At 40.9% G+C, this 27,326-nt stretch overlaps 1 protein-coding gene across 1 annotated transcript in view; it reads right to left on the bottom strand.

Annotated features, from left to right (window-relative positions):
* The window catches only part of RfC3 (replication factor C subunit RfC3), a 65,059-nt gene that overhangs the window by 17,933 nt on the left and 19,800 nt on the right, over window positions 1–27,326 (bottom strand). Inside the window, exon 5 of the mRNA XM_071674908.1 lies at window positions 15,262–15,421. Coding sequence (XP_071531009.1) covers window positions 15,262–15,421 — 160 coding nt within the window. The remainder of the gene's footprint in view (window positions 1–15,261; window positions 15,422–27,326) is intronic.

Genomic DNA, 27,326 nt, shown 5'->3' with positions numbered 1-27,326 from the left:
ATTCATACTTGCTTGCCTTAATCCACTCCCAGTGCCACCCTGCCCCACTGGAAACAGCATTGCTACCCCCTGTGTCAGCAAGGTAGCACCAGGAAGATAGACAAAAAAAGGCCACATTCATTCACACTCAGTCTCTAGCTCTCATGTGTAATTCATCGAAACCACAGCTCCCTATCCACATCCAAGCCCTACAAACCTTTCTATGGTTTACCCCAGACGTTTCACATGACCTAGTTTAGTCCACTGACAGTGCGTTGACCCTGTATACCACATTGTTCCAATTCACTCTATTCCGGGCAAGCCTCTCATCCTCCTGCATGTTCAGGACACAATCTTTTTCACTCCATCCTTCCACCTCCAATTTGGACTCCTGCTTCTCCTTTTCCCTCCACCTCTGACACATATATCCTCTTTGTCAACCTTTCCTCACTCATTCTCCTGCTTCTCCTTTTCCCTCCACCTCTGACACATATATCCTCTTTGTCAACCTTTCCTCACTCATTCTCTCCATATGTCCAAACCATTTCAGTTCACACTCTTCTGCTCTCTCAACCATATTCTTTATATTACCACACATATGTAGGGTGTTTTGGTTGGGGTGGTGTGTGAAGTGATAGGGTTAGGAAAAAAGGTTTGATTACGAGGGAAGAGGTAGTGACAGCAATGCAGAAGATAAAATCTGGCAAGGCGGCAGGTTTGGATGGTATTGCAGATGAATCTATTCGAAAATGGGTGACTGTGTTGTGGACTGGTTAGTAATGCTATTCAATGTACATATGGATCATGGTGAAGTGCCTGAGGCTTGGCAGAATTCATGCATAATACCATTGTACAAAGGCAAAGGGGATAAAGGTGAGTGTTCAAACTAGAGGCATAAGTTTGTTGAGTATTTCTAGGAAATTGTATGGGAAGGTATTCACTGAGAGGATGAAAGCATGGACAGGGCATAAGATTGGGGAGAGGAGCAGTGTGGTTTCAGAAATCGTAGAGGGTGTGTATGTCAGGTGTTTGCTTTGAACAGTGTTGTGAGAAATACTTAGAAAAATAGATGGATTTGTATACAGCATTTATGGATCTGAAGAAGGCATATGATAGGGTTGATAGAGATGCTTTGTGGAAGGTCACAGGAGTAGATGGTGAGGGAGGTAAGCTACTAGAAACAGAGAAGTTTTTACCAAGGGTATAAGGCATGTGTATGAGTAGGAAGAGAGGAGATTGACTGGTTCACAGTGAAGGTCTTCCTGTGTAGGGTGTGTTATGTCCCCATGGTTGTTTAATTTGTTCATGGATGGGGGGGTTAGGGAGATAAATGCAAGAGTTTTGGAGAGAGGAGCGAGTATGCAGTCTGTTGGGGATGAGAGGGCCTGGGAAAAGTCAGTTACTTGATGATACAGCACTGGTGGATGATTCGAGTGAGAAACGACAGGAGTTAGCGACTGAGTTTGGAAAAGTGTGTAAAAGGAGAAAGTTGAGAGTATATGTGAATAAGAGCAGGGTTGAGGGGCAAGTTAGTTGGGATGTGAGTTTGAATGGGGGTTGAGGGGCAAGTTAGTTGGGATGTGAGTTTGAATGGAGAAGAATTGGAGAAAGTGAAGTGTTTTAGATATGTGGTAGTGGAATTATCAGTGACTGGAACCATGGAAGTGGAAGCAAGTCACAGGGTGGGGGAGGAGGTGAAGGTTCTGAGAGTGAAGAATGTGTGGAAAGAGATAATGTAATCTTGGAAAGCAAAATTGGGTATGCTTGAAGGAATAGTGCTGCCAACATTATATGATTGCGAGGCATGGGCTATAGATAGGGTTGAATGGCGGAAGGTGGATGTGTTGGAAATGAAATGTTTGAGGACAATATGTGGTGTGAGGTGGTTTGATCAAGTAATTAAAGGGTAAGAGATATGTGTGGTAATAAAAAAAAAATGTGGTTGAGATAGCAGGAGAGGGTGTGTTGAAATGATTTGACATATGGAGTGAATGAGTAAGGAAAAGTTGACAAAGAGGATGTGTTTGTCTGAGGTGGAGGGAACAAGGAGAAGGGGGATGCCAAACTGGAGGTGGAAGGATGGTGTGAAAAAGATTTTGAGTGATTGGGACCTGAACATACAGGAGGGTGAGAGGCACGCAAGGAATAGAGTGAACTGGAACGATGTGGTATACTGGGGTCGGTGTGCTGTCAATGGACTGAACCAGGCCATGTGAAACATCTGAGGTACACCATGAAAAAGACTGTGGGGCCTGGATGTGGATCGGGCACTGTAGTTTTGATGCAATACATATGACAGCTAGAGACTGAGTGTGAACAAATGTGGCCTTTTTTTGTATGTTTTCCTGGCACTATTTTGCTGACACAGAGGATGGGATGTTGTTTCCTGTGGGGCGGCATGGCATTGGGAATGGATGAGGGGAAGCAAGTACGAATATGTACATGTTCTTCACTGATGATACAGCGCTAGTGGCTGATTCAGGTGAGAAAGTACAGAAGCTGGTGAATGAGTTTGGTAAACTGTGTGAAAGAAGAAAGCTGAGAGTAAATGTGAATAAGAGCAAGGTTATTAGGTACAGTAGGGTTGAGGGATAAGTCAATTGGGAGGTAAGTTTGAATGGAGAAAAACTGGAGGAAGTGAAGTGTTATATCTGAGAGTGGATTTGGCAGCAGATGGAACCATGGAAGCAGAAGTGAGTTACAGGGTGGGGGATGGGCGAAAGTTCTGGGAGTATTGAAAAATGTGTGGAAGGTGAGAACATTATCTCGGAAAGCAAAAATGGGTATGTTTGAAGGAATAATGGTTCCAACAATGTTATATGGTTGCGAGGTGTGGGCTCTAGATAGAGCTGTGTGGAGGAGGGTGGATGTGTTGGAAATGAGATGTTTGAGGACAATATGTGGTGTGAGGTGGTTTGATCGAGTAAGTAATGAAAGGGTAAGAGAGATGTGTGGTAATAAAAAGAGTGTGGTTGAGAGAGCAGAAAAGGGTGTTTTGAAATGGTTTGGTCACATGGAGAGAATGAGTGAGGAGATTGACAAAAAGGATATATGTGTCAGAGGTGGAGGGAACGAGGAGAAGTGGGAGACCAAATTGGAGGTGGAAGGATGGAGTGAAAAAGATTTTAAGTGATCGGGGCCTGAACATGCAGGAGGGTGAAAGACACGCAAGGAATAGAATGAATTGGAACGATGTGGTATACCGGGGTCGACGTGCTGTCAATGGATTGAACCAGGGCATGTAAAGCGTCTGGGGTAAAACAGGGAAAGTTTTGTGGGGCCTGGATGTGGAAAGGGAGCTGTGGTTTCCGTACATTACACATAACAGCTAGAGACTGAGTGTGAAGGAACGTGGCCTTTGTTGTCTTTTCCTAGCGCTACCTCGTGCAAATGCGTGGGAAGGCGGTTGTCATTTCATGTGTGGCAGGGTGGTAACAGGAATGAATGAAGGCAGCAAGTATGAATTATGTACATGTGTATATATGTCCATGTATGAATATGTATGTATACGTTGATATGTATAGGTATGTATATGTGCGTGTGTGGATGTGTATTTATATGCATGTGTATGTGGGCGGACTGGGCCATTCTTTTGTCTGTTTCCTTGCGCTACCTCTCTAACGCAGAAGACAGCGACAAAGTATAATATATATATATATATATATATATATATATATATATATATATATATATATATATATATATATCTTATCCCTGGGGATAGGGGAGAAAGAACACTTCCCACGTATTCCCTGCGTGTCGTAGAAGGCGACTAAAAGGGGAGGGAGCGGGGGGCTGGAAATCCTCCCCTCTCAATTTTTTTTTAATTTTCCAAAAGAAGGAACAGAGAAGGGGGCCAGGTGAGGATATTCCCTCAATGGCCCAGTCCTCTGTTCTTAACGCTACCTCGCTAACGCGGGAAATGGCGAATAGTTTGAATATATATATATATATATATATATATATATATATATATATATATATATATATATATATATATATATATATATTTATTCGTTTATTTTGCTTTGTCGCTGTCTCCCGCGTTTGCGAGGTACCACAAGGAAACAGACGAAAGAAATGGCCCAACCCACCCCCATACACATGTATATACATAAACGTCCCCACACGCAAATATACATACCCATACATCTCAATGTACACATATATATACATACACAGACATATACATATATACACATGCACACAATTCACACTGTCTGCCTTTATTCATTCCCATCGCCACCTCGCCACACATGGAATAACATCCCCCTCCCCCCTCATGTGTGCGAGGTAGCGCTAGGAAAAGACAACAAAGGCCCCATTCGTTCACACACAGTCTCTAGCTGTCATGCAATAATGCCCGAAACCACAGCTCCCTTTCCACATCCAGGCCCCACACAACTTTCCATGGTTTACCCCAGACGCTTCACATGCCCTAATTCAATCCATTGACAGCACGTCAACCCCGTTATACCACATCGATCCAATTCACTCTATTCCTTGCCCGCCTTTCTCCCTCCTGCATGTTCAGGCCCCGATCACTCAAAATCTTTTTCACTTCATCTTTCCACCTCCAATTTGGTCTCCCACTTCTCCTCGTTCCCTCCACCTCTGACACATATATCCTCTTGGTCAATCTTTCCTCACTCATTCTCTCCATGTGCCCAAACCATTTCAGAACACCCTCTTCTGCTCTCTCAACCCCGCTCTTCTTATTTCCACACATCTCTCTTACCCTTACATTACTTACTCGATCAAACCACCTCACACCACATATTGTTCTCAAACATCTCATTTCCAGCACATCCACCCTCCTGCGCACAACTCTATCCACAGCCCACGCCTCGCAACCATACAACATTGTTAGAACCACTATTCCTTCAAACAAACCCATTTTTGCTTTCTGAGATAATGTTCTCGACTTCCACACATTCTTCAAGGCTCCCAGGATTTTCGCCCCCTCCCCCACCCTATGATTCACTTCCGCTTCCATGGTTCCATCCGCTGCCAGATCCACTCCCAGATATCTAAAACACTTTACTTCTTCCAGTTTTTCTCCATTCAAACTTACCTCCCAATTGACTTGACCTTCAACCCTACTGTACCTAATAACCTTTCTCTTATTCACATTTATTCTTAACTTTCTTCTTTCACACACTTTACCAAACTCAGTCACCAGCTTCTGCAGTTTCTCACATGAATCAGCCACCAGCGCTGTATCATTAGCGAACAACAACTGACTGACTTCCCAAGCTCTCTCATCCCCAACAGACTTCATACTTGCCCCTCTTTCCAAAAGTCTTGCATTCACTTCCCTAACAACCCCATCCATAAACAAATTAAACAACCATGGAGACATCACACACCCCTGCCGCAAACCTACATTCACTTAGAACCAATCACTTTCCTCTCTTCCTACACGTACACATGCCTTACATCCTTGATAAAAACTTTTCACTGCTTCTAACAACTTGCCTCCCACACCATATATTCTTAGTACCTTCCACAGAGCATCTCTTTCAACTCTATCATATGCCTTCTCCAGATACATAAATGCTACATACAAATTCATTTGCTTTTCTAAGTATTTCTCACATACATTCTTCAAAGCAAACACCTGATCCACACATCCTCTACCACTTCTGAAACCACATTGCTCTTCCCCAATCTGATGCTCTGTACATGCCTTCACCCTCTCAATCAATACCCTCCCATATAATTTCCCAGGAATACTCAACAAACTTTTTTTTCTTTTTTTTTTTTGCTGCTGTCTCTTGCGTTTGCGAGGTAGCGCAAGGAAACAGACAAAGAAATGGCCCAACCCACCACCATACACATGTATATACATACGTCCACACACGCAAATATACATACCTACACAGCTTTCCATGGTTTACCCCAGACGCTTCACATGCCCTGATTCAATCCACTGACAGCACGTCAACCCCGGTATACCACATCGATCCAATTCACTCTATTCCTTGCCCTCCTTTCACCCTCCTGCATGTTCAGGCCCCGATCACACAAAATCTTTTTCACTCCATCTTTCCACCTCCAATTTGGTCTCCCACTTCTCCTCGTTCCCTCCACCTCCGACACATATATCCTCTTGGTCAATCTTTCCTCACTCATTCTCTCCATGTGCCCAAACCATTTCAAAACACCCTCTTCTGCTCTCTCAACCACGCTCTTTTTATTTCCACATATCTCTCTTACCCTTACGTTACTTACTCGATCAAACCACCTCACACCACACATTGTCCTCAAACATCTCATTTCCAGCACATCCATCCTCCTGCGCACAACTCTATCCATAGCCCACACCTCGCAACCATACTTATACCTCTGTAATTTGAGCACTCACTCTTATCCCCTTTGCCTTTATACAATGGCACTATGCACGCATTCCGCCAATCCTCAGGCACCTCACCATGAATCATACATACATTAAATAACCTTACCAACCAGTCAACAATACAGCCACCCCCTTTTTTAATAAATTCCTCTGCAATACCATCCAAACCTGCTGCCTTGCCGGCTTTCATCTTCCGCAAAGCTTTTACTACCTCTTCTCTGTTTACCAAATCATATTCCCTAACCCTCTCACTTTTCACACCACCTCGACCAAAACACCCTATATCTGCCACTCTATCATCAAACACGTATATATATATGCTCTGTGGAAGGTATTCAGAGTATATGGTGTGGGAGGTAAGTTGCTAGAAGCAGTGAAAAGCTTCTATCGAGGATGTAAGGCATGTGTACAAGTAGGAAGAGAGGAAAGTGATTAGTTCCCAATGAATGTCGGTCTGCAGCAGGGGTGTGTGATGTCTCCATGGTTGTTTAATTTGTTTATGGATGGGGTTGTTAGGAAGGTGAATGCAAGAGTTTTGGAGAGAGGGGCAAGTAGGAGATAAGAGGGCTTCGGAAGTGAGTCAGTTGTTGTTCGCTCATGATACAGCGCTGGTGGCTGATTTGGGTGAGAAACTGCAGAAGTTGGTGACTGAGTTTGGTAAAGTGTGTGAAAGAAGAAAGCTGAGAGCAAATGAGAATAAGAGCAAGGTTATTAGGTTCTGTAGGATTGAGGGACAAGTAAACTGGGAGGTATGTCTGATTGGAGAAAAACTGAGGAAGTGAAACTGGAGGAAGTGAAGTGTTTTAGATATCTGGGAGTGGATTTGGCAGAAGATGGAAACATGGAAGCAGAAGTGAGTCACAGGGTGGGGGAGGGGGGCGAAGGTTCTGGGAGCATTGAAGAATGTGTGGAAGGTGAGAACATTATCTCGGAAAGCAAAAAATGGGTATGTTTGAAGGAACAGAAGTTCCAACAATGTAATATGGTTGTGAGGCACGGGTGATAGATAGGGTTGTGTGGAGGAGGGTGGATATGTTGGAAATGAGATGTCTGAGAACAATATGTGGTGTGAGAAAAACTGAAAAACTGAGGAAGTGAAACTGGAGGAAGTGAAGTGTTTTAGATATCTGGGAGTGGATTTGGCAGAAGATGGAAACATGGAAGCAGAAGTGAGTCACAAGGTGGGGGAGGGGGCGAAGGTTCTGGGAGCGTTGAAGAATGTGTGGAAGGTGAGAACATTATCTCGGAAAGCAAAAAATGGGTATGTTTGAAGGAACAGAAGTTCCAACAATGTAATATGGTTGTGAGGCACGGGTGATAGATAGGGTTGTGTGGAGGAGGGTGGATATGTTGGAAATGAGATGTCTGAGAACAATATGTGGTGTGAGATGGTTTGATCGAGTAAGTAATGAAAGGGGAAGAGAGATGTGTGGTAATAAAAAGAGTGTGGTTGAGAAAGCAGAAGAGGGTGTATTGAAATGGTTTGGTCACATGGAGAGAATGAATGAGGAAAGATTGACAAAAAGGATATATGTGTCAGGTGGAGGGAACGAGGAGAAGTGGGAGACCAAACTGGAGGTGGAAGGATGGAGTGAAAAAGATTTTAAGTGATTGGGGCCTGAACATGCAGGAGGGTGAAAGACATGCAAGGAATAGAGTGAATTGGAACAATTTGGTATACCGGGGTCGACGTGCTGTCAATGGATTGAACCAGGGCATGTGAAGCGTCTGGGGTAAGACATGGAAAGTTTTGTGGGGCCTGGATGTGGAAAGGGAGCTGTGGTTTCCGTACATTACACATGACAGCTAGAGACTGAGTGTGAAGGAATGTGGCCTTTGTTGTCTTTTCCTAGCGCTACCTCGTGCAAATGAGTGGAAGGCGGTTGTCATTTCATGTGTGGCGGGGTGGTAACGGGTATGAATGAAGGCAGCAAGTATGAATTATGTACATGTGTATATATGTCCATGTATGAATATGTATGTATACGTTGAAATGTATAGGTATGTATATGCGAGTGTGTGGACATGTATTTATATGCATGAGTATGCGGGTGGGTTGGGCCATTCTTTCGTCTGTTTCCTTACGCTACCTCTCTAACGCAGAAGACAGCAACAAAGTACAATAAATATATATATGAGTGTGTTAGCGGTTTTGATGCACGAGACCGGGTTATAGTGATGGGTGATTTGAATGCAAAGGTGAGTAATGTGGCAGTTGAGGGAATAATTGGTATGCATGGGGTGTTCAGTGTTGTAAATGGAAATGGTGAAGAGCTTGTAGATTTATGTGCTGAAAAAGGACTGATGATTGGGAATACCTGGTTTAAAAAGCGAGATATACATAAGTATACTTATGTAAGTAGGAGAGATGGCCAGAGAGCGTTATTGGATTACGTGTTAATTGACAGGCGTGCGAAAGAGAGACTTTTGGATGTTAATGTGCTGAGAGGTGCAACTGGAGGGATGTCTGATCATTATCTTGTGGAGGCTAAGGTGAAGATTAGTATGGGTTTTCAGAAAAGAGGAGTGAATGTTGGGGTGAAGAAGGTGGTGAGAGTAAGTGAGCTTGGGAAGGAGACCTGTGTGGGGAAGTACCAGGAGAGACTGTGTACAGAATGGAAAAAGGTGAGAACAATGGAAGTAAGGGGAGTCGGGGAGGAATGGGATGTATTTAGGGAATCAGTGATGGATTGCGCAAAAGATGCTTGTGGCATGAGAAGAGTGGGAGGTGGGCTGTTTAGAAAGGGTAGTGAGTGGTGGGATGAAGAAGTAAGAGTATTAGTGAAAGAGAAGAGAGAGGCATTTGGACGATTTTTGCAGGGAAAAAATGCAATTGAGTGGGAGAAGTATAAAAGAAAGAGACAGGAGGTCAAGAGAAAGGTGCAAGAGGTGAAAAAAAGGGCAAATGAGAGTTGGGGTGAGAGACTATCAGTAAATTTTAGGGAGAATAAAAAGATGTTCTGGAAGGAGGTAAATAGGGTGCGTAAGACAAGGGAGCAAATGGGAACTTCAGTGAAGGGCGTAAATGGGGAGGTGATAACAAGTAGCGGTGATGTGAGAAGGAGATGGAATGAGTATTTTGAAGGTTTGTTGAATGTGTCTGATGACAGAGTGGCAGATATAGGGTGTTTTGGTCGAGGTGGTGTGCAAAGTGAGAGGGTTAGGGAAAATGATTTGGTAAACAGAGAGGAGGTAGTAAAAGCTTTGCGGAAGATGAAAGCCGGCAAGGCAGCAGGTTTGGATGGTATTGCAGTGGAATTTATTAAGAAAGGGGGTGACTGTATTGTTGACTGGTTGGTAAGGTTATTTAATGTATGTATGACTCATGGTGAGGTGCCTGAGGATTGGCGGAATGCGTGCATAGTGCCATTGTACAAAGGCAAAGGGGATAAGAGTGAGTGCTCAAATTACAGAGGTATAAGTTTGTTGAGTATTCCTGGTAAATTATATGGGAGGGTATTGATTGAGAGGGTGAAGGCATGTACAGAGCATCAGATTGGGGAAGAGCAGTGCGGTTTCAGAAGTGGTAGAGGATGTGTGGATCAGGTGTTTGCTTTGAAGAATGTATGTGAGAAATACTTAGAAAAGCAAATGGATTTGTATGTAGCATTTATGGATCTGGAGAAGGCATATGATAGAGTTGATAGAAATGCTCTGTGGAAGGTATTAAGAATATATGGTGTGGGAGGCAAGTTGTTAGAAGCAGTGAAAAGTTTTTATCGAGGATGTAAGGCATGTGTACGTGTAGGAAGAGAGGAAAGTGATTGGTTCTCAGTGAATGTAGGTTTGCGGCAGGGGTGTGTGATGTCTCCATGGTTGTTTAATTTGTTTATGGATGGGGTTGTAAAGGAGGTAAATGCAAGAGTCCTGGAAAGAGGGGCAAGTATGAAGTCTGTTGGGGATGAGAGAGCTTGGGAAGTGAGTCAATTGTTGTTCGCTGATGATACAGCGCTGGTGGCTGATTCATGTGAGAAACTGCAGAAGCTGGTGACTGAGTTTGGTAAAGTGTGTGGAAGAAGAAAGTTGAGAGTAAATGTGAATAAGAGCAAGGTTATTAGGTACAGTAGGGGTGAGGGTCAAGTCAATTGGGAGGTGAGTTTGAATGGAGAAAAACTGGAGGAAGTGAAGTGTTTTAGATATCTGGGAGTGGATCTGTCAGCGGATGGAACCATGGAAGCGGAAGTGGATCATAGGGTGGGGGAGGGGGCGAAAATTTTGGGAGCCTTGAAAAATGTGTGGAAGTCGAGAACATTATCTCGGAAAGCAAAAATGGGTATGTTTGAGGGAATAGTGGTTCCAACAATGCTGTATGGTTGCGAGGCGTGGGCTATGGATAGAGATGTGCGCAGGAGGATGGATGTGCTGGAAATGAGATGTTTGAGGACAATGTGTGGTGTGAGGTGGTTTGATCGAGTAAGTAACGTAAGGGTAAGAGAGATGTGTGGAAATAAAAAGAGCGTGGTCGAGAGAGCAGAAGAGGGTGTTTTGAAATGGTTTGGGCACATGGAGAGAATGAGTGAGGAGAGATTGACCAAGAGGATATATGTGTCGGAGGTGGAGGGAACGAGGAGAAGAGGGAGACCAAATTGGAGGTGGAAAGATGGAGTGAAAAAGATTTTGTGTGATCGGGGCCTGAACATGCAGGAGGGTGAAAGGAGGGCAAGAAATAGAGTGAATTGGAGTCATGTGGTATACAGGGGTTGACGTGCTGTCAGTGGATTGAAGCAAGGCATGTGAAGCGTCTGGGGTAAACCATGGAAAGCTGTGTAGGTATGTATATTTGCGTGTCTGGACGTGTGTATGTACATGTGTATGGGGGGGGGGGTTGGGCCATTTCTTTCGTCTGTTTCCTTGCGCTACCTCGCAAACGCGGGAGACAGCGACAAAGTATAAAAAAAAAAAAAAAAAATATATATATATAAATATATATTCTATCGCGGGAAATGGCGAATAGTATGAAAAAAAAGAAAAAAAAAATATATATATATATATATATATATATATATATATATATATATATATATATATATATATATATATATATATGCTCTGTGGAAGGTATTAAGAGTATATGGTGTGGGAGGTAAGTTGCTAGAAGCAGTGAAAAGCTTCTATCGAGGATGTAAGGCATGTGTACGAGTAGGAAGAGAGGAAAGTGATTAGTTCCCAATGAATGTCGGTCTGCAGCAGGGGTGTGTGATGTCTCCATGGTTGTTTAATTTGTTTATGGATGGGGTTGTTAGGAAGGTGAATGCAAGAGTTTTGGAGAGAGAGGCAAGTAGGAGATGAGAGGGCTTGGGAAGTGAGTCAGTTGTTGTTCACTCATGATACAGCGCTGGTGGCTGATTTGGGTGAGAAACTGCAGAAGTTGGACTGAGTTTGGTAAAGTGTGTGAAAGAAGAAAGCTGAGAGCAAATGAGAACAAGAGCAAGGTTATTAGGTTCTGTAGGATTGAGGGACAAGTAAATTGGGAGATACGTTTGATTGGAGAAAAACTGGAGGAAGTGAAGTGTTTTAGATATCTGGGAGTGGATTTGGCAGAAGATGGAAACATGGAAGCAGAAGTGAGTCACTACGTGGGGGAGGGGGCGAAGGTTCTGGGAGCGTTGAAGAATGTGTGGAAGGTGAGAACATTATCTCGGAAAGCAAAAAATGGGTATGTTTAAAGGAACAGAAGTTCCAACAATGTTATATGGTTGTGAGGCATGGGTAATAGATAGGATTGTGTGGAGGAGGGTGGACATGTTGGAAATGAGATGTCTGAGAACAATATGTGGTGTGAGATGGTTTGATCGAGTAAGTAATGAAAGGGGAAGAGAGATGTGTGGTAATAAAAAGAGTGTGGTTGAGAAAGCAGAAGAGGTGTGTATTGAAATGGTTTGGTCACATGGATAGAATGAATGAGGAAAGATTGATAAAGAGGATATGTGTGTCAGAGGTGGAGGGAATGAGAAGTGGGAGACCAAATTGAAGGTGGAAGGATGAAGTGAAAAAGATTTTGAGCAATAGGGGCCTGAACATACAGGAAGGTGAAAGGCGTGTAACGAATAGAGTGGTATACTGGGGTCGACGTGCTGTCAATGGATTGAACCAGGGCATGTGAAGCATCTGGGGTAAACCATGGAAAGTTTTGTGGGGCCTGAATGTGGAAAGGGAGCTGTGGTTTCGATGCATTACACATGACATCTAGAGTCTGAGTGTGGCAGAATGTGGCCTTTGTTGTCCTTTCCTAGTGATACCCGGCGCGCACTTGGGGGGAGGGGGTTTCATTTCATGTGTGGTGGGGTGGCGGCGGGAATGGATGAAGGCAGCATGTATGAATATGCGCATGTGTATATATGTATATGTTTGTGTAAGTATATGTATGTATACGTGAAATGTATAGGTATTTATGTATATGTGCATGTGTGGGCATTTATGTATATACAGTCACTACAATGATCATAGTTTTTAACGTGATTAAACAAGGCATTTGATTCTTTTCCCGTTCTTATACCCCATTTATGTAGCTTAAGTCTGATAGAAAGATCCTTACCAGTCTGCCCAGCATAAAACTTATCACAATTTCTACATGGCACTTTATAGATGCACCCAGGAGAATTTTCTGGTGAGTTCCTGATAAAGATATTCTTTATAGTATTATTCTTGCTGAAGACAACATTTACATTAAAGGATTTAAGCAACATGGGAAGTAAAGAGGATAAGTGTTCTGATATGTCCATACATATATGGCAATGAAGGGGACAAAGATGACAAACTTTTGATAAGAGGACCATTACCTTTCAACAACAACTTCAGTTCTTTATTGAAATCGGAATAAACTGCTTCTAGGGGATTCTTACTGAGTTTAAAAGATGGACTTATCAAAACACATAGACAAAATTTTCATCAAGACCTATAGTGAATTCAGTAGGCTCCATCACATATAAATTGCCAAAATGGTTAGTTTCTTTATTAAGCCCTTTATTGGGTAAGATATCAAATTCTACTATCAAGAACAATGTAGATTTAGTTAACAAGCTTAACAATATCAATGTTGATTTTGATTTCAAACTTGTTAGCTTTGATGTTTCCTCACTTTTCACAAAAGTTCCAGTTGATGACCTTTTAGAATATTTATTTGAAGTTTTGGATGATATTCATTTACCTGCTTCAAAGTCTATTTTCATTGAACTGATAAAATTGTGTGTAAAAAACAGTATATTTCAATTCAATGGAAATTATTATGCTCAAAAATTTGGTATGGCAATGGGTAACCCTCTTTCATCTGTACTAAGTACTTTATATGGAATTTTTTGAAATAAAATTACTAAAGGTAAGAGAGATGTTTGGTAATAAAAAGAGTGAGGTTGAGAGAGCAGAAGAGGTTGTTTTGAAATGGTTTGGTCGCATGGAGAGAATGAGTGAGGAAAGATTAACAAAGAGGATATACATGTCAGAGGTGAAGGGAACGAGAAGTGGGAGACCAAATTGGAGGTGGAAAGATGGAGTGAAAAAGATTTTGAGTGATCGGGGCCTGAACATGCAGGAGGGTGAAAGACGTGCAAGGAACAGTGTGAATTGGAACGATGTGGTATACTGGGGTCAACGTGCTGTCAAAGGATTGAACCAGGACATGTGAAGCATCTGGGGTAAACCATGGAATGTTTTGTGGGGCCTGGATGGGAAAGGGAGCTGTGGTTTCGGTGCATTATACATGACAGCTAGAGACTGAGTGTGAATGAATGTGGCCTTTGTTGCCTTTTCCTAGCGCTACCTCGCGCACATGCGGGGGGAGGGGGTTGTCATTTCATGTGTGGCGGGGTGGCGACGGAAATGAATAAGGGCAGACAATATGAATTATGTACATGTGTATATATGTATATGTCTGTGTGTGTATATATATGTATACAATGAGATGTATAGGTATATGAGCGTGTGTGGATGTGTATGTATATACATGTGGATGTGCTGAGCCATTCTTTTGTCTGTTTCCTTGCGCTACCTCGCTAACGCGGGAGACAGCGACAAAGTATAATAATAAAAAAATAATAATCTTACCTTCTAATGCAATTTGGTTTAGGTATGTAGATGATGTTCATTACATTTGGCCAAGAAATGAAAATTTACAAACATTTCTCCCCTTACTTAACAATTTAGTACCTTCCATCAAATTTACTGTAGAAAATTAAAATAATGGGATGTTACCATTTTTAGATTGCATGATTCATAGGCAAGGAAATAAGTTTAAGTTTAGCATATACAGAAAACCTACCAATATATGCTCATATTACTTATTTATTTATATCTATTATACTTTGACACTGTCTCCCACATTAACAAGGTAGCGCAAGGAAACAGGCAAAAGAATGGCCCAACCCACCCACATACACATGTATATACATAAATGCCCACACACACACACACATATCCATACACAGACATATACATATATACACATGTACATATTCATACATGCTGCCTTCATCCATTCCTGCTGCCATCACGCCACACATGAAATGACATCCCCCCTCCCCCACATGCGCACCTCCCCATTAGCCCCCTTCACCCTTCACTAAAGTTCCCATTTGTTCACTTGTCTTACGCACTTTAACTACGTTGTTATGTATAGGTATGTATATGTGCATAGTGGATGTGTATGTATATACATGTGCATGTGGGTGGGTTGGGCCATTCTTTCGTCTGTTTCCTTGCACTACTTCGCTAACACGGGAGATAGCGACAAAGTATAATAAATAAATAAAATAACTTTTAAACCATAAAATAAAACAAAATATATTACCCTTCATTCTACAGATTTATTCATCCCTGCAACCATCTTGCGTATAAACTCCATAACAAGACATCGGTCGCAGAAGCAAGTGGTATCATATACCACTCTCATGCCTTATCCATTTGGTATATGTCAATGCAAAAGTACTTACTTTTCTTGTTCAATGACATGGTCAAGCCTTGGAAGGATCTGGTCTGATGACAATGGCCCAAATCGAAAGCGTGTACAACGAGATTGTATGGCTGGGATGATCTTACTTAGGTAGTTACAGATAAGACAGAAACGAACATTGTCTGTGAACTTCTCAATCACTGAAAAAAAAGAAGTGAAAAAATATATAACATTGGTTTTAAATGTATAACTACATAAAACACAAATAATTCACAATGTAAAAGTTTAGTGGTGGCTGATTCATGTGAGAAACTGCAGAAGCTGGTGACTAAGTTTGGTAAAGTGTGAGAAAGAAGAAAGTTAAGAGTAAATGTGAATAAGAGCAAGGTTATTAGGTACAGTAGGGTTGAGGGTCAAGTCAATTGGGAGGTGAGTTTGAATGGAGACAAACTGGAGGAAGTGAAGTGTTTTAGATATCTGGGAGTGGATCTGGCAGCGGATGGAACCATGGAAGCGGAAGTGGATCATAGGGTGGGGGAGGGGGCGAAAATTCTGGGAGCTTGGGAGCCTTGAAGAATGTGTGGAAGTCGAGAACATTATCTCGGAAAGCAAAAATGGGTATGTTTGAAGGAATAGTGGTTCCAACAATGTTGTATGGTTGCGAGGCGTGGGCTATGGATAGAGTTGTGCGCAGGAGGATGGATGTGCTGGAAATGAGATGTTTAAGGACAATGTGTGGTGTGAGGTGGTTTGATCGAGTAAGTAACGTAAGGGTAAGAGAGATGTGTGGAAATAAAAAGAGCGTGGTTGAGAGAGCAGAAGAGGGTGTTTTGAAATGGTTCGGGCACATGGAGAGAATGAGTGAGGAAAGATTGACCAAGAGAATATATGTGTCGGAGGTGGAGGGAACGAGGAGAAGAGGGAGACCAAATTGGAGGTGGAAAGATGGAGTGAAAAAGATTTTGTGTGATCGGGGCCTGAACATGCAGGAGGGTGAAAGGAGGGCAAGGAATAGAGTGAATTGGAGCGATGTGGTATACCGGGGTTGACGTGCTGTCAGTGGATTGAATCAAGGCATGTGAAGCGTCTGGGGTAAACCATGGAAAGCTGTGTAGGTATGTATATTTGTGTGTGTGGACGTATGTATATACATGTGTATGGGGGTGGGTTGGGCCATTTCTTTCGTCTGTTTCCTTGCGCTACCTCGCAAACGCGGGAAACAGCGGCAAAAAAAAAAAAAAAAAAAAAAAAGTTTAGTGATTCATATTTCTTAAAAATAATTTTTCTTTATCATAAAAATTTATAAGAAATGACATAGCTTTAGGTCTCGTTTAAATTAACTAGCTAATATGCAAAAAGAACAAATATACTGTCATGACTGTAATATAGTCCTAAAAAGTTTCATACATTATCCATTTTTAAGTGATAGAGGAGCAACTGTAACAAAGAAGTTCAAAAATGAAGAATCAGGAAAAAAATAGAAAAAAAAAAAATATACAGTCTCCAGTGAAGGAAAAGAATATAATGCATTCAATACCATAAACAAGTGAGCTATCTGGTTTGGAAAGACTTACTAAAGCTTTAGGTCTTGTTCAAATTAACTAACTAATATGCAAAAAGAACAAACATGCTTTCATGACTGTAAAATAGTTCTAGAAGAAGTTTCATACCTTATCCATTTTTAAGTGGTAAAGGAGCAAATGTAACAAAGAAGTTTAAAACAGAAGAATCAGGAGAAAAAATATGAAATGAAAAAAATCATTTGTCTCATCGAAAAATAGTGAAGGAAAAGAATATATTGCAATCAGTATCAAAAACAAGTGAGCCATCTGGTTCAGAAAGGCTTGGTAATGCTCACCAGCCTACAATAATGCATATTATAAATTAGTAAAATTTACAGCTGCAGAGTTATTTGTAGAGGGAAAGCAGCTGAACCTGATTTCCTATGAGATAAACTTAAAAGAATGGTGACAGTATGAGTAGTGAAACAAACAAATTTTCTATATTACTTGAAATACTGATACAATATTAAGTAGTCAGAGAGCAAGTTTTACTCTGCAAAATGAGCATTCCTGCCCTTTTCCCTACCTGATCTAACCCATACACATAAGAATGGATTTGGAGATATCAGACAGGTAGTTTCAAAGAAAAGCAGAATATTAAGGTGGACTGGGTAAATGACAAAATTACTGAAGAGGTGCAAGGAAGAACTGGAAGTGATATATGGCTTTTAAAGAATGAAAACCCTTTATTTTACCTCAAAAAGGCAGAACTCCATATCCATCTAAAAGAGCTTTTCCTCCCAATAAGTTTATCTATACTTAACCACCACAAAGCTGGGGGTGAATCAATGATAATCATCACTGCAAACACAATCAAAAGCTTACTTTGACAGCATAAGATTATCATGATGTAAATAAATCTCTAGTGAGAGGGAAAAGAATGGAAAATGTTCTTGTAGATGTTGCAAAAGCACCTGACAAACTAAATCATGAAATCAACTAAAGAAAGAAGCAAAGCAAACCATTAAGAGAAATAGAAGAAAATGGATCAAAGGCTTTCTAAATGAAATTATGTCTGATGTGAATGTACATGTTATGCTGTAGTATGATGTTCTGTAGATAACATGAGTGATTAAAGCAATAGATCAGAAAGACCAAGGAAATAGGTTAAGAGATCTGAACATCATATACCCCAACTATGAAGGGAAGTAAAAGGGGCTAGTGACTCATCCTCGATGAGAGTAAAAGTAGGGAGCTTGTGGAGAAATTCAAAAGTTATGGTTTAAACGAGTTGGGGATTGGGGAAACCCACATCCTTGGGCAAGGGTTATGGAGTGAAATGGAAATGATGAATTAAGTTGTGGAAGGGCAAGGAAGGAGTGGTATAGATGGGAATAAATGAAAATCATCAGGAGAGTTGAAAAGAAAGATGTGCAATTATGCTATCACCAAAAGTATGGGAGGGTGTTAGAGAGCATGTATGGAATGGATCAAGAAATGTGTGGGTTAAAGGAAAGACTGGAATTGTGAGGTATGCATGGATATGTGTACATGCATATGTGAATATAAAGATTATGAGAGGTAAAGTTGAAATGAAGCATTTTTGGAGAAGTTTGGCTGATTGTATAAATGGGTTTGAGGAGGAAAGAAAGGTGGTTGTAATGGGTGATGTAAAAGTGAAGGTAGGATGTGATGAAATTGGCAAGATGGTTGGTAAATGGAGTAAATGAGAATGGGAGTTATCTTGTGGATGTCTGTGATAAGAGGGGTTTATTCCTTGCTAATACCTTTTTTTCAGCACAAAATCATCCAGAGAAATACATGGATGAGAAATGATGGAAGATAAAAACAAATGAGTTTGACTGACTATAAGGCAGTGGAAGAAAGGCTAAAAAAGGTTGTGCCAGATGCTAGTTTGTGAAAGGATTATTTGGAGATTTTGACCATTCTGCAGTTCTTGTGGAGGTGAGGATCTGGGAGAAGAGGAGAGGTAGAAGTGTTTGCAAATGATGTGAAACAGAAAGAATGCAAGAAGTATTTCTTTCTTTACACTGGGGGCTCCATTTGTGGACAAAAATATACAGGTTAATGAAGGGGATAAAGAAGACACAGAGGAAAGTATATACAAATTCTGGAAGTGTAAAATTTTTCAAAATGAGCCAGGTCATAGTTATTGGGAAAGACATGAGAGGGTAGAGAGTTCCAAAGTTTTGAGGTGTACACAAAGAAAGTCAACAAAACAGCCCACCCTTGAGTTGCTAATGGCCACACAGTAATCATGTGATGCAACAGTTTGCCAAGTACTGCATGTCTGGATAATGGTGGAGACACAGTCAATTCTCGGCACAAAAAGCAAAGCAATACCTGTAGAAAAGGAAAACTGAACCGTCATTGCAGTGTAAGGAAGCAGGGCAAGTTTTGAAGTTAGTCTGGGAGAGTTTATAACTCAGACTGCTTTCAGTTCAACCCCTTCAAGTAAAGATGCAGAGCTTGAACCACTCCACACATGACAGGAGGGCTTCATACAAGGTTGGATCAATCCTTGGCATAAACAAATGTTTGGAAAAAATTTCGACATCTAAACAGGACTTTCAGTTTCTTAAAGGCAGACTTAGATATTCCCAAAACGTGGGGTTTCATGATAGAGTGGATGCACAGTATCATCAAGGGACAGAGGAAAGTTATGAGGAATTTTCAATAGATTGGTAGAAACTAGGTCTTGAGGAATTAAACTTAACCAAATTTTGTCTATCCACTGAGATATCCTGTCCAAGTCTGAGTTTACTAAGGAAGTTGTGTTGAGACAAGATGCAGGTCAAGTGAGAGATGGAGCAGAATTGAAGGATGTGAAGGAATGCAGTGATTAGTCATCAACGTATGAGTGCATTTGGTTATTTGTGGAAGAAAGAGAATCGTTGATAAATAGGAGAAAAATGTAGGAGACAGGACAGAACCTAGAGGGGCACTGCTGTTGAAGAAAGAAGAGGTTAATTCAACAACCACAAAGATAGTTACCAGAGAGGAAGCTAGATATGAAGAAGCAAAGTGAGGGAGGGAAGCCAAAAGAGAGGAGCTTAGAGATGAAACCCTGATGCCACACCCTGTCAAAATATTTGGATATGTCAAGGGCAACAACATATGATTCACCAAAATTTTTCAGGGATAATGACCAGTGGATCTTACCTTACAGTAACCATCCTAGAGATCAGAATGAAGACTGTAAAATTTAAGATATCTGAGATATGAGATTTCAGGAGGGATTCGAAGGCTTTGGAAATGGTAGGTGTCAAAGCAACAGGACGATAAATAGAGGGGTTAGAATCGTCACCCTTCTTAAGACTGGCATGTACCAATGCAAGTTTCCAAGATGAAGGTAAAGTTCAAGTTTTTAAACATAAATGGGAGAGACAAGTAAGCACAGGAGCAATTTCAGAGGCATACTCTTTCAGTGCATAGGGTTGGATGTCATCAGGACCTAAACTTTGCCAGTATCTACAGATAGAAGTGCTTTTCAGACACTTCAAAAACAGATTATGGGAAATAGCACATTATTGGCAAAAGAAGAATCATGGAGTGAAGGAATGTTAGTCATCCATGGTAGAGTTAGAGATGAGACCTAACCTAACCAAAGAGCTGCTTTGTCTATGAGAGAGACAGCAAAAGTACCATCAGTATGGAAAAGTAAAGGAAAGGTAGAGCGACAAAAGTTTAGTGATATCCTTAGTTAAAGACCAGACAGACCTATTAGTTGATGACAAAGAAAGGTTATAGGACTTCCTTTGAATAAAGGAACACTTTGCCTTATGTATAACATACTTGCAATGATTACAGGCAGTGATAAATGAAGAATGGGCGCCAGAGGAAGGAGAGTTTTTCCAAGCCCGATGTGCCTGATCACTTGCCTGAATGGCCATACAACTTACCAGGCAGACTCAACAAACTTTTACCACTGTAATTTGAAAACTCATCTTTGTCCCCCTTGCCATTATACAATGGCACCATACATACATTCCGCCAATCCTAAGGCAGCTCACCATGATCCATATATACAATGAAAATCCTAACTAACCAATCAACAACAAAGTCATCCCCTTTCTCAAGAAGTTCATATGCAGTACCATCTACTCCAGCCACCTTGCCACATTTCAACTTAGACTAGGATTTCATTACCTCTTCTTTGTTAACCAAACCACTTTCCATGATTTTCTCACTTTGCAAACATCCCTGAACTAAAGACCCTATGTCTGCCACCTCATCATCAAATGTATTTAACAATCCCTCAAAATATTTACTTCATCTCCTCCTTACCTCATAGCTGCCTGTTACCACTTCCCCAGTCACCCTTTTTCTTGCTTTTTTTTTCTCACTCTCAGCCTCCTTCCAAAATATCTTATTCCCCTTGAAGTTTACTGATATTTGCTCACCCTTCCTCTCATTTGCCCTATTTTCAACTCCTTAACCTCCCTCTTAATCTCTTGCCACTTTCTCTTTTATATCTCTCAATCATTTGCATGCCTTCCCTGTAAGTACCACCTGTACAAGCCTCATCTCTCTTTCACTAGCATCTTTAATTCATTATCCCTCCACTCACTAACCTCTGTCACCTACCCACCTCCCACATACTTCTCCTGCACATACCAGTGCTGCTTCCCCAAACATCTTCCATTCTTCACCTACTCTCCTTGCATTATTTACTCTCACCTTTTGCCGTTCTACGCTCAATCTCTCCTAGTAATTTTTCACACACTTCTTCCCCAAGCTCACTTTTTTCTTTTTTTTATATTGGAGTCCAGTCACGGACAGAAGTCCACATCAAGCTCAGGGCCTTAATTGAAATATACAAAGGTTAATAAAAGTGAAAAAGAACAGAAAAGGCAAAATATTTACCCAATTTGGAAAGAAGTGAAAAATCTATTATGCAAGGCTGTAGTTATTGGGAAAGCCATGAAAGGGTGGAGTTCCAAAGTTTTGAGGTGTAGGGAAAGAAACAATTACTTAAATTTCACCATCCTCTTCTCATGCTTTCCTAAAAACCTCCACATATCTTCACCCTTGCCTCCACCAGGAAATTTTCAGAAATCCTACCCACTGCCGTTCTCAATACATTCACGTGTTGCAGGCCTATCAGTGATCATGTAATTCCCCAATGCCCTTTTACATATACATATACCATGTATATTCATATAGTATGTCCCTCTTTTCAAACTGGATTTTCCTAAACAGCAATTCTTTTTTATCTCAACTCTGTTAGCTGTGCACCATTTCCATTAACTTCATGTTTATTTACAATTAACTCTGGACTTCTTTCTAAGAAAGACACCTGGTGTTACCCAGGACCTCTTTCCAGTGGCTGCTGCAATCTATGGATGTACTTCTTCCAACAGCAGTGAAATATGGACTACTTTCGAGTGACAAGTTCTTTCACAAGACTGTAATCCCAATGATACAGCCCTGGTGTAATCACATACATAAAGAGTCTGATTATGTAGTATGAAATACACGATATTCCATTAAATAGAAAGCACACTGTGATATGTGAATCACTGTAGAGTATTTCTGTACAGTGTAATGAATATCTTTGTACACTGTAAGGGGTATTTTTGTACACTATAACTTATGAGATAGTGTTTGATGTTTACAATACAAATTACAGCAAGTTATATATCTTAATCACGGATTGTTTGAATTATCACAACAATTTTGGAGAGCCATTAAAATGTTCATGTATGGATTTCTTATATGTCGGTATCACTCTCAAATGTTGAAAATAATGTTATTACCATGTATTTCATAGAGAGATTTACTTTTGCTAAGAAAGTCCTACACAGACTCTAGTTTGGGAGTTATGGCAGACAGGCTACTCCTTTATGGGCAAAGATGGTCCTCATTTACTCAACAGTTTTGATGTGGGCTGTTTCATTCATAAACACTCACTGTAGAAGGAAACCTGTTACTGACCACCAGGCTGGGTGATTACAGGAGTTAGAAGTGAATTTACTGATTTGTTCTTTTGTTTAAACAGTATCTATCACGCAACTGTATGTATACATATTAGTTACCTGAGTTAGGGAATGCTGTCTTTATTTTGATAAAGATGTATGGTATATAATAATTTGGATTGTTTGCCCAAGATGTTAAAATGAGTGTTGTTTTTTCAGGTTTCATTGTCACAAATAAACTAAGCAATATAGACTGATGTGTGTTATCATCCTAAAAACTGGTCTATGACAACAATCTCTGCAATAATTGATTTCCAGGCAGCACACTTTCTTTTTTCCAATCTTCCCTTTTTATTTCCAGCCAAAGGTAACAATGTTCTAACAACTTCATTATAGGTTTCACAGAACCTTCCATAATAATGATCAATCTAATGGCTACAGAACTGCAACCCTTAATTCATGCTTTCCAAAAAATTTTAGCTGTGTAGTTTCTCTCTGAGTCTAATCTACTGTCACACAGTACACTAGCAACCACTAATATCCCAAGTGCTGTGGACAACGGAAGCTCCACAATAAAATTTCCCCTTAAGGAACCAGTATTAAAAGGACTTTCCAGGGGAAGACATCATCAAACTCGGTTCCCCTAGTGTACACTGTTAGTACAGTTGACTAGTTGGGGCATGGCACCTTAGGTTTATGCCTTCCCGAACAATGACACAGGATTAATATAAGATTTTAAGTAAAAGCTGAGCAGTACACCAGCAACTAGGGTACTGTGTATTGGAGGCAATCCAACCCTACTCAAGGTTTCACAATGGACACATCCAATAAGGCTCAAAAAAAGACTCCACATAGAAACACTTTGACTGGGTTCCACAAGAGTAGATTTGTCAAACAGGTAACACATGTATCTGAGCCCCTTGGAGGTGCATGAAGGGTCTCTGGGATATACTCTTAATTCAACATCTTGCTTTTGCACTCCTGTCTGCTCCTAAATGGACAAAATGCTTCAGTTAATATCCAAACAGGGTTTAGAATGATATGAATAATTATGAAGTGGTTGCCAAAAGTGGCTCATGACATCATTATCTTATTTCCCTGGTACTGGCTGGAAATCAATGTAGCTTCTTCAGCTTACAAGAAGATTGGATCTCTGATAGTCTTAAAACTACATTATCACCAGACATTACCATTGGATAAGCTGAAAAGTGACTCATTATGCTTATTTAGCAACGAATAGCAGTGTTTTTACCAGATATGGTTTTATACAGAATAAAGCTCTCCTTTTTTTACTGTGACATTTTTTATGTGGAAGATGCACAGAGACAAATCTCATCAAGGATTGCAAGAACCAAAAAAATTAGGCAACTCTGCCCTCCAGTATCATTTGTACAGTTGTCAGGGTATGGGGCCTTAGATCTGGGGGTCTTCTTCAATCCCAATGACATAGCTTTATGAGACCATCTCAACTTCAGTAAAAGTTGAGCAAAACACCACTTAACAACCAGAGTTCTTTTCACTAATGATAAAGCTCTATTGGTTCCATAAAATAAGAATAATAAGATATGCATGGGATAGTTCTGAGGAGATGCACTCTGACTGTTTCTCAAGGGGATCATCAGTATACCAATTGAGGAATGGTAGGTAGCAGCTGGTAGACAGCCACTGAACAGGGAGGTATATTATCTGTACTACCAGCTTGGGTACTGGGAGGGTTGGTGATGACTGTGTAGTAAGCCAGCACTTCAGTGGTTGTCAAGGTGCAATCCTTTGACCCAGGAAGCTGTGTTTTCTTTCTGTCTAACCCACAAGTGGATTGCTGGTATTCTGTACATAAACATACAATCTCTCCATGTCACATATAACTCTGGAGAACACTTAATTCACACAACTAATTCTTAACAACTCTACATTTTCCTATGGCAAGCAAAATGGCAGGACCAATAGACAGTAGTATGTAGGAACATTTATGTAGTAGCATTAAGCAGAAACATTAGGTAGTAGTAGAAGATAGAAGCATTAGCTGGGATCATTCAGTAGAAGTAGTACGTTGTAACATCAAGCAGGAATATCAGGTAAGAGTTTCTGAAAACACTGCACTAGAGTTGCCCTCTATAAAAAACTACATAACTGGAAAACACTGCACTAGAGTTGCCCTCTATAAAAAACTAAATACCTGGAGTCAGCTGATGGATCATCTAGCTTAAAAGTTAACCACTTACTGGTTAAACTAATGTCCCAGAGATTTAGACACAATGTGGTATCAACCACATGAAAAATATTCATGCCTCGAGTGTGACAATGTTCCTAGGTTGATACAACACACCTCACAACAAAATATCTAAAAAAAAATCACATCAAATATGCCAATAATGACATAATTATTTTATGAAAAAATAATACTAAAAAGAAATATAAAATAATGCAAAAAGTAGCGGGAATGCTGATCTATCATCTACATAATGAATGTCTATGGTAACTGTCATGTGAAGCAACTGGCATTGGTAATGTCCCCAAATGAACTCATTCTCAAAAGACAATCAAGTGTTAGCAGCTCATGTTAAGAAATCCAAATAAAAGAAAATAATGCAGAGAAAGGTGCAAGAGGTGAAAAAAGGGCAAATGAGAGTTGGGGTGAGAGAGTATCATTAAATTTTAGGGAGAACAAAAAGATGTTCTGGAAGGAGGTAAATAAAGTGCGTAAGACAAGGGAGCAAATGGGAACTTCAGTGAAGGGCGCAAATGGGGAGGTGATAACAAGTAGTGGTGATGTGAGAAGGAGATGGAGTGAGTATTTTGAAGGTTTGTTGAATGTGTTTGATGATAGAGTGGCAGATATAGGGTGTTTTGGTCGAGGTGGTGTGCAAAGTGAGAGGGTTAGGGAAAATGATTTGGTAAACAGAGAAGAGGTAGTAAAAGCTTTGCGGAAGATGAAAGCCGGCAAGGCAGCAGGTTTGGATGGTATTGCAGTAGAATTTATTAAAAAAGGGGGTGACTGTACTGTTGACTGGTTGGTAAGGTTATTTAATGTATGTATGACTCATGGTGAGGTGCCTGAGGATTGGCAGAATGCGTGCATAGTGCCATTGTACAAAGGCAAAGGGGATAAGAGTGAGTGCTCAAATTACAGAGGTATAAGTTTGTTGAGTATTCCTGGTAAATTATATTGGAGGATATTGATTGAGAGGGTGAAGGCATGTACAGAGCATCAGATTGGGGAAGAGCAGTGTGGTTTCAGAAGTGGTAGAGGATGTGTGGATCAGGTGTTTGCTTTGAAGAATGTATGTGAGAAATACTTAGAAAAGCAAATGGATTTGTATGTAGCATTTATGGATCTGGAGAAGGCATATGATAGAGTTGATAGAGATGCTCTGTGGAAGGTATTAAGAATATATGGTGTGGGAGGCAAGTTGTTAGAAGCAGTGAAAAGTTTTTATCGAGGATGTAAGGCATGTGTACGTGTAGGAAGAGAGGAAAGTGATTGGTTCTCAGTGAATGTAGGTTTGCGGCAGGGGTGTGTGATGTCTCCATGGTTGTTTAATTTGTTTACAGATGGGGTTGTTAGGGAGGTGAATGCAAGAGTTTTGGAAAGAGGGGCAAGTATGAAGTCTGTTGGGGATGAGAGAGCTTGGGAAGTGAGTCAGTTGTTGTTCGCTGATGATACAGCGTTGGTGGCTGATTCATGTGAGAAACTGCAGAAGCTGGTGACTGAGTTTGGTAAAGTGTGTGAAAGAAGAAAGTTAAGAGTAAATATGAATAAGAGCAAGGTTATTAGGTACAGTAGGGTTGAGGGTCAAGTCAATTGGGAGGTGAGTTTGAATGGAGAAAAACTGGAGGAAGTGAAGTGTTTTAGATATCTGGGAGTGGATCTGGCAGCGAATGGAACCATGGAAGTGGAAGTGGATCATAGGGTGGGGGAGGGGGCGAAAATTCTGGGAGCCTTGAAGAATGTGTGGAAGTCGAGAACATTATCTCGGAAAGCAAAAATGGGTATGTTTGAAGGAATAGTGGTTCCAACAATGTTGTATGGTTGCGAGGCGTGGGCTATGGATAGAGTTGTGCGCAGGAGGATGGATGTGCTGGAAATGAGATGTTTGAGGACAATATGTGGTGTGAGGTGGTTTGATCGAGTAAGTAACGTAAGGGTAAGAGAGATGTGTGGAAATAAAAAGAGCGTGGTTGAGAGAGCAGAAGAGGGTGTTTTGAAATGGTTCGGGCACATGGAGAGAATGAGTGAGGAAAGATTGACCAAGAGAATATATGTGTCGGAGGTGGAGGGAACGAGGAGAAGAGGGAGACCAAATTGGAGGTGGAAAGATGGAGTGAAAAAGATTTTGTGTGATCGGGGCCTGAACATGCAGGAGGGTGAAAGGAGGGCAAGGAATAGAGTGATTTGGAGCGATGTGGTATACCTGGGGTTGACGTGCTGGCAGTGGATTGAATCAAGGCATGTGAAGCGTCTGGGGTAAACCATGGAAAGCTGTGTAGGTATGTATATTTGCGTGTGTGGACGTATGTATATACATGTGTATGGGGGTGGGTTGGGCCATTTCTTTCGTCTGTTTCCTTGCGCTACCTCGCAAACGCGGGAGACAGCGGCAAAAAAAAAAAAAAAAAAAAAAAAAAAAAAAAAAATGCAGACCTTACAACTTTGAGGGCCAGAA

Source organism: Panulirus ornatus, chromosome 20, assembly GCF_036320965.1.
Source record: "Panulirus ornatus isolate Po-2019 chromosome 20, ASM3632096v1, whole genome shotgun sequence".
Taxonomy (NCBI): Eukaryota; Metazoa; Arthropoda; class Malacostraca; order Decapoda; family Palinuridae; genus Panulirus; species Panulirus ornatus.
The sequence above is the reverse complement of the archived record's forward strand: the minus strand, read 5'-3'. Positions and strand labels throughout refer to the sequence as shown.